Here is a 15,205-nt window from a genome sequence, read left to right on the forward strand (position 1 = left end):
CTCACTTTCTAAACAAATCAGCTTTGATACCATGGTTTGTAAGCTACAGTTTGAATAAGTGTTTTGAGCTACCTCAATACAGTTGTAAGGTTTGCAAGGGCTTACAGTGACCCAGTGCTTTAAAAAAAGTTAATTATCAATTAGTGTTATGTAACCTTGATACATGTTAATGTTGGTTCTTCTTAGTATTGTCTGACCTTTGGAATATGAGGAAACATTGCCCATAGGATTCTAGATCGTGCAAGATGAAGCCTGACTGGGATCTATTTCCAGAAATGGTTATCCTTTGGAGAAGGGACAACCACCTCTTTATACCCACCTCACAAACCTAGATATTCTACTCCAACAGTAAAAGAAAACTTTGGGAATTTTATACTTCTGCCACTCACCCACTGTTGTGTCTACATGTAGCTTGAATTTAAAGTTTATCCACTACTTTTTTTCATTCATAGTATCATAGAATCCCTACGGTGTGGAAACAGGCCATTTGACCCAACAAGTCCACACTGAATCTCCAGAGTATCCCACCGAGACCCATTCCCCAACCCTATTACTTTACATTTCCCTCGACGATTTCAACTAACCTACACATCCTTGAACATTATAGGCAATTTAGCACGGCCAATTCACCTGATCTACACAGCTTTGGACGGTAGGAGAAAACTGGAGCACCCGGAGAAAACCCACGCGGATACAGGGAGAATATGCAAACTCCACACAGACAGACAGTCGCCCAAGGCTGGAATTGATTTTGGGTCCCTGGCACTGTGAGACAGCATTGCTAACTACTGAGCCACTGTGCCATGCACTACTTTACTCTTTTTTTGTCCATACAGATTATAGAAAGGAAACAAATACATAGAAGCTATTTTGATTGCAGTTACTATATTTACCAGTTACAGATCTCAAAATATGTTGATGCTAATACTGATCGACTGCACAACTTCCATGTGTCACTCGTCTTCAGAAGAAGTCACAATTGTAAACCAACACATGACAACACTAGACTGAGCTACAGCAGGTTGTGAGGCCTCATTGTATTACTTATTACAAAGTTTTATAGGTACAAGTTCAACTTCAGAGCTTAAAAGTTCAATTTCAGTTAAACTACTACTTCTTGGACAAATGACAATACAACCTCAATCCCTTCAGCAAAAGACTTGTGAAAACTGGTATCACTGCCCCTTTAAATTAAACACTGCAAGTTTTTCTCTTACCAGATATATAACCTTGCACCCAGCATTAGTATTATAATGTACAATAACCTAAAATTAGGGCATAATTTTCAAGAACAAAAAGTGTTGTGTTGTCACTTTAAAGTTGAGTTTTGTTCCAAATAAATGTTCATGAGGATTTCTATCAAATCTCACAGCTCTATGGAAATAGTATTCTTATCACATACCTGCCCTCCTCTTGGTTGATGCTTTAGGTTGTCAATTGACCCAATCTTGGATTTGATATTTTTCAGATCTGGCATTGGTTGGTTGATCACTCTGAGTTGTTTTGGAGTAAGGGGAGATTTGGGAGGAGTGCGGATAATTGCCACTTTCCGTTCTGTGGGTACAAGGATAGGAGATTTGTGTGTACCAGGAGTACCAGGAGTGCGAGGGGTCCTGCTGCCAGGTGTGCGGGAGTAGCTAGGTGGTGTGCCAGGTGTGACTGCAGTTGATCCAGGAGTGGAGGGTGTGGCAGTACCACTTCTTGCTGACCTGGTGCGAGTTGGTTCAGACCCTGTTAAAAAAATATAAAAAGCATATATATTTTTACTTAAAGAAATAGCTTAGCCTTTATACATACCCCAATACATAACCATTATTCCAGAATATATAAAATATAGACAAGATACTAATGCATATTGTGCAACACAATTTATTTTGGAACACTGACCCTCATCAAGTAAGCATTTTTCAACCCCAATATATAGCCTGAAATCATTAAAATACTGGGAAATGCACACTCTCAAGACTGTCTTTGGACATTCGTTCTTGGTCTAAAAGATATTTATATGTTAAATTATGAAATGTCACCAAGTCTGTTCATGCTTGGGCAGATTTGAATTTTTATGATACATTGAGTCATGGTTCTCAATGTTACAGTTACGTTATATCAAGTGATTCATGCACAAAATAGTTGATGAGTTTTACAAAGAGTTTAGCAGGCTCAAAGCCACCACTGATTAGGCTACCTGCACTAGTATGAACTCGCGATCTGGTCACTCCTTGGCCCCTTTGATCGTTTCTCGGTTCAGTCCTTATAGCTATAATGAGGCAGAGGTGAAACACAATGGATCAGGACATTTGAGGGAGGTTAGTAAGAACAGAAAATTTACTTTAAAATTATTTCAAGAATTATTTCTATGCATGAAATATATAGATATACATGCTATTTGCCATTCATTTTTTCACATAAGGAATAAATAACCAAAAAACCTAGCGACTTGAGAAGATTTGTAGCTCAGGTTGAGGTTCTGGATGTAGGTTTGCTCACTGAGCTGGGAGGTTCATTTCCAGACGTTTCGTCACCCTGCGAGATAATATCTTCAGTGGGCCTCAGGTGAAGCAGCGCACATGATTCCTGCTTTCTATTTATATGTTTGGGTTGGTGATGTCATTTCCGGTGGTGATGTCATTTCTTGTTCTTTTTCTCAGGGGGTAGTAGATAGGGTCTAACCCGATGTGTTTGTTGATAGAGTTCCGATTGGAATGCCATGCTTCTAGGAATTCTCATGCGTGTCTCGAAATAACATCACCGACCCAAAGAAACCCTGAGGCCTAGTGAAGATGTTACCTAGCAGGGTGACGAAACATCTAGAAATGAACCTCCCAGTTCAGTGACCAAACCTACATCCAGAGCCAAAAAACCTGCAAAAATATGATTATTAATACTTTGTTAGTTATTTCAACTTAACTGTCGATGAGCTTTTGAAATTAGTACCATAGTATAAATAATAAATTTGAGGGTCAAGTTAAATCTTAATACACAGCAATAAAAATATATTGAATTAGGTCTAAAGTGTGTTATCTACTGTTTTGACCTGAATGAAATAACTAACTCTAATATCAATTAATTGTAAATTAGAGAAAATCAAAATAAGGTGCAGGAAAGACTAAATTGCCTTCAGTTTGGCATTGTTTTGCCCTTCTTTATCCTTATAATCCAAATAATTAAGCAAGATTAAGCAAACATCAATATTTTATAATTGAGTATTTGTTGCCATTGCTTGATTTGAATTAAAGATGCAGGGGCACAGCGAGCGAAACATCGTGTTTGTAATGATTCATAAATCACGTAAACAAATATCACTATTCTCAATTTCCCTTTGCACTAATTTTCTACATTAAGTTGTATTTAATATTGAGTATTTTCTTGTCCAGACTTTCAATATTGTTGAACGAGGTCTAAGCTGTGTACAGAGGAACCTCGATTATCTGAATATCAATTATCCAAACATTGGATTATCTGAAGGAGATCTCGAGGTCCCAATAGAAACATTACATCAAAGACGTGTTTCAACACTGTTCGCATTTTGTTTACAAAGATTGAACGTGAACTCAGCTTCCTGAAATGCTGCCGAGAACAGTCCTGGACATCAATGGGAACCCAGGTACCATCTCCAAATGACTGACCTCCCACACACACACACACACACACACACACACACTCACCCCACACACATACCCTGGTGTTCTACACAGGCATGTAATCCTAAACAACGCCCCCCCCCCCCCCCCACCCTTTCCCCAGATAACCTCTCCAGCATTGACCTGTATAGGGAAATGGTGGAACCTATCAAAAGGTTGCAGTAAAATTTGCGTACACGCTATTTGGAGATTCACCCCCGCACCCCCATGGCAGCAGCAGTCTTCTTCTTGGTGTCCATTCCAACTGCCACCAGATTTGGGGGGGGGGGGGGGTGCGGGGGGATGGTGTTGGACAGGATTGCGGTGGGGTGGGGGGACGGTGTTGGATGGCATTGGTAGGCAGTGTTGGACAGGGGCTCACACACTGTGTGCTGCTGAATGGGGAGCGGACTTAACAGCAAACTCCAAGCCTCACAGGAAAGACACTGAATCAACTAGCTGAACAATCAATTATCTGAATGAATACTTCAATCAACATGAACCTGGCCAAGGAAACACTGACTACACTATTAGAAGACCCAAAGACATATACACCAAACACTAACTTCATCAACAAGGAGAATATCATCAAGCAAATGGACTTATGCCTTACCACCCACTTCACCTTCAACAACAAAACCTTCAGACAAACCAATGGAACACCCATGGGATCTCCAATATCAGGGTTCTTAGCAGAGGCAGTAATGCAGAGACTTGAACAAACAGCTCTGCCAACCCAAACTCTGGGTCCACTACGTGCATGACACCTTTGTCATTAAACAAAACAAGTTAGAGGAAACCTTCAAGATCATCAATCGTAGCCTTACTGGCATAAAACTCACTAAAAAGAAAAATAAAACAACAACTAACTGCCATTCCTAGATGTCACAGTGGAGCGAACAGCCAATGGAGAAACTTCAAACCAGCATCAATAGAAAAACAACACATACAGACCAAATATTGAACTACAGAAGAAATCATCCCAACACCCACAAATGAAGCTGCATCAGAACATTATTTCAATGAGCCAACACACACTGCAGCACAGAGGAACTATGCAGAGCAGAGGAAAATCACCTATACTGTGTATTCAAAAAGAATGGATAACCAATGAACACAGTCCACAGATTTCTCAGCAACAGATCCAAACAAGCAGACAAAACACACCCAGAAACCCTAGCCACCCTCCCATACGTCAAAGACATCTCAGAAATGACTGCCAGACTACTCAGACCCCTTGGCATCATGATAGCCCACAAACCCACCAACACACTAAAACAGCAGTTAATGAACTTGAAAGACCCTGTACAAACAACAAGCAAAACTAATATCATTTACAAAATACTGTGCAAGGACTGTAACAACACTACATTGGAAAAAAACAGCCAGAAAACTAGCCACCAGGATACACAAACACCAAGTAGCCATGACATGAGCCTCTCACACTAGTATCCACACATATGGAGGAGGAAGGACACCACTTCAACTAGGTCAACACATCCATCCTAGGACAGGCCAAACAAAGACACGCACGAGAATTCCTAGAAGCATGACATTCCAACTGGAACTCTATAAGCAAACACATCGAGTTAGACCCCATCTACCACCCCCTGAGAAAAGGAACGGGAAGTGACTTCACCACAGGAAATAACATCACCAATCCAAAGAAACCCAAACATATAAATAGAAAGCAGGAATATTCAACATTGCTTCGCCTGAGGCCCACTGAAGATGTTACCTAGTAGGGTAATGAAACATTTGGAAATGAAACATCTGGAAATGAACCTTGCAGCTCATTGAGCAAGCCTACTTCAATAGCCTCAATCGGAGTTACAAATTTTCTCAAAATCCAAATTAAATAGTGCCTGCCCATCTCTTTGGATAATCAAGGTTCCTCTGTATACAGAAAAAGGAGCAACGCTTTATGGTTTTCCTTCATAATACTTACATCTCATACATTGCATATGCTATTACAGGGCACACTATAGTCTTAAATTAATTTTTAAGAAATAGACCGACGGGAACTAACTTGTTGGTCGTCTTGGTGCCGGATAAACCGGGCTTGTAGCAGGAACAAAATGTGCATCTTTTTCTTCAGGTGGAGCCCGGCGAGTGGATAGAATTGAAGAAGGTCTGGGTAAGGCAGATCGCTTCTCTGGACTCCTCATTGCAGCATCCTGCAGAGAACAAATTGCATTATTACTATCTAAGTCCTGTGTGTAATCTTCTTTCAATAGCAGTGACCTCAAACAGAGAAAAAAAATTCCATGTATTTGCAAATCAACTCTAGAACTACTCAAGTGAAGACAGATTGCTGATTCAACTTATTCTCCAAGAATAAATAATTCCTCAAATTGCAAATTCTCCTTCAAATCTTGCTTAAGATATATTGAGATTTCAATATATTCGCCCTTTCAGTTCCAGCTAGTTTCAAAACACATTAGTAATGAGGAACTAGTGAATTCAACAGTACAGTAAATTTCTGAAAGTTTACATATTTGCAAGGATCTGAAACAAAGAATTAAGAGGAACAGATTTCAGTTTAAAGTCATGCAGTGTTACCATATTTAAATAATTTTGTAGATAGTTTCCTTAGTTCAGCATAAAGTATAGATATTCGTATAAAATACATAAGACAACATTTTACTGTAGTTCTTGAAATACATTGAAAGCTTTACTTTAAAGAAAAAGCCTTCAGCAAAATTAAACAAAATTAGAACCATTATGCATATTTTAAAAAGAAAAAAGGTGCCTATTTTTGACAGAATTATTAGTTTCACGACACAATCAAAACCAATTCAGATGTCTCTGTCTTCTTCCTTGTCCAGAGATTTGCAAATAATATAGTTTCAAGCAACCGCTACAATGGCTACCAAACTATCTTTTGAAAAAATTCTCCTGCAAGGTAACCCTAGTTTCAGAATAACAGAAAACTTCATGGTGCAGAAGAGGCTATTTGGCCTGGCGTGCATAAGACAACTGAACAAGTTATTTGGCATAATCACATCTTCCAGCTTGATCTGGAGCCATTTAGGTTATACTAAACTTCATTGCATATTCAAGTTAAAAAAAATGTTATGAGGTTTTCTGCCTTTGCCACCCTTTCACGCAGTAGATTACAGATTCCTAACACTCTCTGGGATGGAATAAAGGATCAGTTCACATCTAACTCATCCACCAGTTAATTTCAAGTCTATGCCCCTCATTTATCTGTTTCTCTGCTAATTAAAATAGATAAGTCCTATCCACTTTACTTTGACCTCGCAAACATTTATTCATCAAGTGAATATCTTCTCAGCTTCCTATGTTCAAGTATAAACAGTGTATTTAAACTTTCTTCACAGCTAAAGTTCACTGTATCTGACAACACCCTTGTAAATTTTCTCTATACTTACTCTCTAATGCAACAGTACGCATTACTTTAATTGCAGTTAAACTGGTGCTCCATACTGGTTCAGCATAAATCTCATTATGCTAGACACTCCCTGCTCTTATACTTTAAAATATAAAGCTTCCTTTATTAGGCAAGATATAATTATTTCAGGCATTTAAAATCCAACACAGCTATCCCTTCATCATCATTCTACATCCACAAATATGTGCTCTTGCTATTACTAATGGCCAAACCCAAAGGAAATTAAGATATATGTTACATATATACACTTACAAACTCATACATAATGCATTGTAGAAGTCAATGCGTGTATAAATCAACCAGTTATTTTATAAATTTGTCCATCAGGTGATGACCATATTATTGGTACATGACAAAGGTGAATTTCTTTTCTGGTTTTTAGAGAAAAAAAAGTGTGGCTACTGAATGATTTTGTTTTTGGAAATCAATCATGTCAGATGGTATGTGGAAAATTAAGTGAAATGGATTCCAGGTAAATCTGCATTCCATCAGGAAATGAAATGTCTCTGCACTGCACTATACTGAAAAGCATGCTGATAAGGGAACATTTATCTAATCCAGTTATCAATTTTCCTCAAAATGTTTGTTAGAAAAGTGACATTACTGGTATCACTAAGATTATATATCATTTTGAAGGAAATTCAATGAAATTCTCTCAAAAACCTAGACCACAAAACCGTAAAATGGATTAGTTATTTTATTTGTACCTTGTATAGCACCACTAGTTACATTTCTCACAAAAATAAGTATTAAATTATCATTGCAGATATTCATGAAACAGAACTTAACAAATTCGTATTAGAGTGGTTGAAGTGGTTAAAACTCAAGAGGCCATTCAACTCATTATGTCTGAGCCAGTTCTCCATAGGTGCAGTTTATCTTAGTCCACTCCCCTTTCTTTGCCTCATACATCACTATTTAGAAACAATGAATATATAATGTCATTCCCTCGAGAATGTCTTGAATAAATCAGCCTTCACCACACTCAGGAACTGCATTCCAAATCCTAGACACTGAAAAGATTTTCTTTTCATGTTGTCATTGCTTTATTTGGCAATTACCTTGAACTTGATCTCAATTGTATCACGAACAGGAACGCTTTTTGTTTATCTATCTACATAATTCCTTGGCCTGCAGGTGATTCTCCTTGATTTTTTTGCAGGTTCTCTAATGCCTTCATATCATTTTGAAAGGATGATGCCAGAACTAGATGCAACAGTATAGACTGAATAAGTTTCTACAAAAGGTTTAGTATAATTTTCTTGGTTTTGTACTCAATGCGCCTCTTACCTAGAATGTTTGGTGCTTTACCATCTGCTCAGTCAATGTATTCTACCACCTTCAGCATATATGTGCATAAATCATTGAAGTCCCTAGCTCCTGTGCATCTTTCAAAATAGTTTATATTGGCTCTCCCATGCTCTTCCTTTCCAAATAGATCAATTCACACTTCCCTGCATTGAGTACGTTTGTTGTTTCAGATGATGTCCTTTGAAGTTCTATACTGTCTATTCACTGTTCACAATGGTTCCAAGTTTCAAATCATCCTCAAATTAAAGATCTTAACATGGGCGTTAACCATTTTTAATTAAGCTAAGTTGTATCTGCATTAAGTTAGGAACTTAATATTTCATTTGCTATCATCAATAACAAAACTTTAGATCAATTAAGATGCTTGTTAGATACCCTTTTATGACTGAATTAGAACACAGCACACATTTTTGAAGGCAGTAAAAGAATTTATTCACTGAACTTCTCCTGCCCATATTGCACCAGTTTTTTTTTAAATTATGCAATACCCGTGTACCTATCCATTGCTGTTCATTTAGTGTAAGTAACTCCCTTCATTAATTTACAAAATCTATGACAGCTAAGGAATCTGTCACATTAAATGTAAGCTTGAGTACAACTGTCACAAAAGATTCCAAAAGTATATTTGTTATACTTATGGAGTGGAAAATAGCAACATTATTTTTATTAAATGTTAAACCCATATACATAGATAAACCAGCTGGCTGAATACTGAAAATGTAACAATCTTAATACTTCAACAATTTTTACAGTGACAGGTAACAAAAATGAATTCAATTAGTATTATTGCATTTCCATTTTAAGTTGTAATACTCAAATTTTAGAAATAAGGCCACTGATATGGACCATTTCTTCATCTTACCTTTATGGGTTGTTCAGTCAATGAATCTCTAGGGCCAGCCGATGAGGGTTGTGTGGGATAATAATCTAGGTCAATAAAGGCTTTTCTAGCAGCAGAATAAGTAGAATTGGGTCTTTCAGGGAGGAGGGAAGATAATTTTGAGGTAGGAATCTTTGTTAGTGCAGATGAATTCTTTTCATGAGAAAATATAAAGTAAATTAAAAAAAAATGATAAGACAATGAACATAAAATGGAACAAAATACTACAGTACAATAAATTAAACTAACATGAAAATGCATGCCCTAAAAATTCTAATGAATTCATCTAGAAACTAAATATTACCAATGATAACCACACTAAAGTTGCTGTGATTATGTGTAATCTCAACTAATTTTTTTTATCATTGAAGAGCACAAATTGTTTTGTAGAATTTAATAAACTATACGGAAAATGAAAATTTTAATACCAATAACAGAGGTTTGAGAGATCCATTTTTATCAAGTGCTATAATAAAGATGACCATTTTTAAAGTTATCTTCAAAGCATTTTTGGGTTCTACATAATCTGCTCAAAAGATCAAAGCAACAACATTATGGCAGAGCACACACTGAGACTGTTTTATACTTTTTCATATTTATAAATTTCCTAATTTTAGGTGAATTAATAAATGTAAAGCGTTATAAAACACTTTTCTTTTGTATAATGCACTCATGCTGTTTGCAAGTTTTTGGTTTAATGCAGTAATGAATGGTGCTTTTGACTCTATTTTACAATAGCTATATATTTAGCACAACTTATTAATTTGAGATGCAAAGTGCTCCGATTTACTTTAAATGATGCACCATAATGTTGAGCTATTAATAACTATATGGTAATACCTCTATATCCTGCTACTAGCATTTTATCATGGTGAGCAAACTGTGTGAACTCAACAGATTGTTTTTATAGTGAGTCAACTTATGTTTGGAAAACATATTTTTTTGCACTAAAAATATGGATATTCAAAATCAAAATTGAAAAAGTAATACAATATAACATTAAAACTATGATGTCATTTTCTTCAGTTCCTTTACTGACAGGATAGAACTCAAGAATAAGTTCTTGAAAATCTTTCATATTTAAAATCTCAAAAAAAACCAATGCAACATCCCATCTCCAGAAGCTTACATTAAGATGACTCAAAAAGTTTTTGTTTTGCTTACTTTGTAGGTTATTATTCTGGATTTCATGAGGAATCATTTTCATGCATGATCAAATCAATTTGATCACTTGGTTTATCATGGGAGTCACAGCCAAAGGAGGTACCACTAACCTGTCTAACCTCACAGTATACAAGCTCACCAGTCTGAGTCTTCACTATTGGAAAACAAGTTCAAGAAACTTTAAATGAACAGCATGGTCAACATTATAATTCATCATCATAATATACAAGTGTACTACCATTGTTTTCCTGACCCCAGCATTCACATTTCCTTCAGATGATGATTCCATCATTTAAGGGTTTAGAAATTCAGCAGTTGATGGTTTTATATAGAACTCAAACATGACAGGCTTCAAGCCGTATATCCAGGTGAATTATCATATAAAACACAAGGTATCACCCCAAGCTCCAGAATTTGGCCATCAACAATGCAACACAATTCAGGATAGTGGATTGACAGTTATGCACGTGTCATTGTAACGTTAGAGCTTCCAGGCCCAAACTCAATTTTCAAGTATCGGTTTCATTCACCAATTCTGTCTGTACAATCCTGTGGTTAGGTCTTCAGTAGTAATGCATGTCTGCAATAGGACTAATTCTAGGCCGCGGTCCCCAGGTGACAAAACCAGCATTTCTTAAAATGTAAGAAACATAGCATTATAAAAAAAATTACGTAAGTTTCTGAAAGCCTTTTTCCATTGGTATTCAAACTGGAAACAAAAAAAAACACTGCTTAGGAACTCTAATGTAATAATTTGCAGTAATTTAAATTCCCAGATTTATTTTAACATCTTTCACTCAGTGTATACTTACTCCTGAAACAGTTTGATTGATAGGACATTTTTTTCAGTTTCAATAGTCACTATTTACATTTCTCAGGATTTGTTATTATAGCTGAATCCCTTATGAATGCTTGGCTGAGTTTCTAAAGCTCCAGAATCACTTACCTTAGAAGCAGGTCATGCATTCATTTTTGATTGATCATTTCAGAATTGATCATTAGTAAATGATTAGCTGCCATTGATGTGGCTCGTCAAACAGATCTTTAAGCAACAGGTTGATCACGAGGGAACATTTTGTTACATTTAGCCTAATGCATGTGAGGTTCTTTTCAGCACAAGATATTTCTGAGTCAGACCTCTACTAGATGTTAGAGGTTATTTACCATTAATTCAAAAACATAGCTTCTGATGTCTGCCCATAGTGAACGCTGACTGGAAAGAACACATTGGGATGAGGGCAGCAAGGGAATATGAGGCAACACTGAGGTGCTATGTGGTATATGAAAGAGATTGGTGAGGACAGCATTTCAGAGCTTGACAACCAATGTTAAAACTGTGCTAATGTCCCAGTAATTGGAGACATATTCTAGCCTTCTGGTCTAGCGATACATCAGTTTCCATTGCAACCTCAAGCCTGCCTGTGCTCCTACTTCCTCCTCTGTCATCACTAAGAATAGGGATACTCATGGACTCTCAAGTATCAAATTGGGCCATCAACCTGGACTGGAGGGGTCGTCATCATTAGGCAGAAATGCAGGGACATTTGCTCTGATCTGCTGGCTCTGGGATTGTTAAATTCTTTATACAGAATGCAGCTTCTGGTGTCTCATGCATTCAGTCCAATTTCGTGGATTCACCAGATTCAGATACACGAACTTAAGAAATGGAAGTGATAGACAATACAGGCCCTCAAAGCTGCTCCACTATTTCATATAATCATGACTGATTGCATCTCAGTTCCATTTTCACAGCTGCTCCCAACATGCCTTTGCCCTGAAAAAAATCAGTTGCCTGAACTTTAATCATATTCAATGATGGAGTTTCTACAACATTTATTGAAAATTCAATTGATACAACCCTGAGTGAAGAAATTCTTATAATCAATCCTATGTGATCACGCTCCCATCCTGAGTTTATGCCCCAGAATTCCCTGTCGGGGAAAGGACACACAAATTTCTACTTTTGTCAAGTTTCTTTAGAATCTTGCATTCTTTGCTGAAATCATCTCGCATTCTTCCAAATTCCAGAGAACATAGACACTAATTACTCAGCCTGCCATAATAGGACAATCCTTTCATTTCACTAATAAATTCATTGAACCTTCACAGTACCACCTTCAATACAAATATATCCTTCCTTAAATATGCACACTGTATTCCAGATGTGATCTCACCACATTTCTACATTATATTTGCCACATTCCTGTATAATGTGTCTGCATGCCAATTTTCTGTATTCCTTGCCAGTACACCCAAGCCTCTCTGAACATTAGCATTTAGTAGTTTTAGAAGTGTTTAGAAAGGTTATGTCTTGCAAAATGTTCTGCCTTTCTGATCTTACTGCTGAGACAAAGAACTTGATTTCCCATATCATGCCCAACATTAGTCACTGTGGCCCATTCACTACACTTCTTCATATTTCATGGCAGCTTTGTGTAGTTCTCTCAGCTTCCATACCTATTGAACTTCGCAAGGTCAGTAAACTTAGATCTGTTGTGTCAGTCTCATCTTTTAAATCATTAATATAGAATATAAGTAGCCGACGACCCAGCACTTACAAAACTCCATAGGTTGCAGCCTGTCAACCTGAAAATACTGTTTTTCCTACTCTTCATTTCCTGTCCCTTAAAGAATGCTTATTCAATGCTAAGGTGAGCAAGTGGTGAAATGGAGGAGTTTTGGGGTCATAGTTCATAGGTCAATGCATTTGAAAATATATGAGCCAAACATTTTTACAGAAGGGATGCAGAATATAAACTGAATGGCATTTTTCCAAAGTGTGTGTAAGGACAGATGGACCCTGGGATTCATCTGCATAGACCTTTGCAGATGGCGAGATCTTATGAGAAAGTAATTAATAAAGTAAATGGGGTCTTGGGCTTCACAAAGAGAGGTGTTTCATACAAGAAAATTGCATTTTCCTAAACCTGCAGCAAGCTTGGGATGGGCCACAACTCAAGTATTGCATCTGGTTCTGCTCATTACATTTTGGAAGAGTGCAAGAGCCCTCAAGAGAGATCAGAGGACATTTACTAGAATGCTTCCAGTTATGAGCAAAACTAGTTACAAAGTTAGGGTGGAGTAGTTGTGTTTGTTCTCCTTGGAGTAGTGAAGATAGAGAGGAGATTTGATTGAGGTGCACAAAACTACAGTAGGTTTAGATGAGATGGGGCACCCACTTGCACGATGAGATGATGAGTTTCGATGGATCAGAATTTTCTCAGCATTTGCAAGTTGGTGGGGTGGGACGGGGAGTGCAGGAAGCAGCAGTGCTACACCTTAAGAATTTCTCCAACGGACCTAGATAGGGCCAGTTAAGGCAGGATGCTCACCGACACTTCAGTAAACTACGCTGGTGAACCTGACGATCTGGGCATTTAGCCTGGGCCTCTCGTGCTGCCAGGTAAATGGTAGCAGTAGGATTATGTCTTTAAACTAGCAAGACATAGTGGTTACCCAAAGCTATCACCCACCACTAGTATAACTGCAGTGGAAAAATGCTGACAGGTCACCTGATAGATTAAACATGCCAACACAACTTCAAACCTTTGGTGGGCTGTACTAAACTCTGCTGAATGTGTCTGATCGATTACATCCAAATCTATGCATTCTTGTCTTGTGTATTAGCATTTTGTGCAGCTTTTTTTAAAAATACCTTTGGAAAATCCAGGTGAATTCCATTTCAGCTACCTCTTAGTTGCATACTCTCAAAACTCTAATATTTGAAACACTATTTCTCTTTCGTGAAACCATGTTGACTTTGTCTAATCAAAATATGACTTTTTATTTGTTAACAATATCTGGTTAACTAATTTGCAGTTATGGATTTTGTCTCTCCTCCATTCTTCAATAGTGGAGTTATATTTGCTAACTTTCAAATCACTGCAACCATTCTAGAATAGAAGGAACTTGGGAAATCACGACCAGTGCAACCATTATCATTGCAGCTACCTCTTTTAAAGCCTTAAGAATGAAAGCTGTCAAGTCTTGGTCATTTCGTAGCTGTTAGCTCCTTAGATTTCTTCAATGCATCTTTCTCTGTTGATGTGACTTAACTGAAGCGCTCTCTTACTAGTTCCTTTATACCCCAAGAAAACCACAAGTAAAACCAAAGGGAAAACATCATCTAAACAAGAGTAGTGCAAGAATTGAGTTGGCAAGTAGACTCTGATGTAATTAAGTGGTATATTCCCTTCAACTGCTCCCAACAAGACACTGACTATAGCTGAAAATGTGTTGCTGGAAAAGCGCAGCAGGTCAGGCAGCACCCAAGGAGCAGGAAAATCGACGTTTCGGGCATGAGCCCTTCTTCAGGAATGAGGAAAGCGTGCCAAGCAGGCTAAGATAAAAGGAAGAGAGGAGGGACTTGGGGGAGGGGCGTTGGAATTGCGATAGGTGGAAGGAGGTTAAGTGAGGGTGATAGGCCGGAGTGGGGGAGGAGAGGTCAGGAAGAAGATTGCAGGTTAGGAAGGTGGTGTTGAGTTCGAGGGTTGGGACTGAGTAAAGGTGGGGGAGGGGAAACAAGTAAACTGGAGAAATCTGAGTTCATCCCTTGTGGTTGGAGGGTTCCTAGGCGGAAGATGAGGCGCTCTTCCTCCAACCGTCGTGTTGCTATGGTCTGGCAATGGAGGAGTCCAAGGACCGGCATGTCCTTAGTGGAGTGGGAGGGGGGAGTTGAAGTGTTGAGCCACGGTGTGGTTGGATTGGTTGGTCCGGATGTCCCAGAGGTGTTCTCTGAAACATTCCGCAAGTAGGCAGCCTGTCTACCCAATATAGAGGAGGCCACATTGGGTGCAGTGGATGCAGTAAATGATG

The 15,205-nt window shown here is 38.0% G+C and overlaps 1 protein-coding gene across 22 annotated transcripts in view; it reads right to left on the reverse strand.

The window, feature by feature from the left end:
* map2 (microtubule-associated protein 2) overlaps positions 1 to 15,205 on the reverse strand; it is a 258,873-nt gene that overhangs the window by 19,244 nt on the left and 224,424 nt on the right. For 21 of the 22 annotated variants that reach the window (XM_072578789.1, XM_072578787.1, XM_072578800.1 and 18 more), the window contains 4 exons: positions 9,209 to 9,379; positions 5,650 to 5,797; positions 2,186 to 2,257; positions 1,403 to 1,731 (listed from right to left, as the gene is read on the reverse strand). In XM_072578789.1, the coding sequence (XP_072434890.1) occupies positions 1,403 to 1,731; positions 2,186 to 2,257; positions 5,650 to 5,797; positions 9,209 to 9,379 (720 nt within the window). The remainder of the gene's footprint in view (positions 1 to 1,402; positions 1,732 to 2,185; positions 2,258 to 5,649; positions 5,798 to 9,208; positions 9,380 to 15,205) is intronic. The other variant, XM_072578791.1, reaches the window with a different exon arrangement.

Source organism: Chiloscyllium punctatum, chromosome 10 (assembly GCF_047496795.1).
Source record: "Chiloscyllium punctatum isolate Juve2018m chromosome 10, sChiPun1.3, whole genome shotgun sequence".
Classification (NCBI taxonomy): domain Eukaryota; kingdom Metazoa; phylum Chordata; class Chondrichthyes; order Orectolobiformes; family Hemiscylliidae; genus Chiloscyllium; species Chiloscyllium punctatum.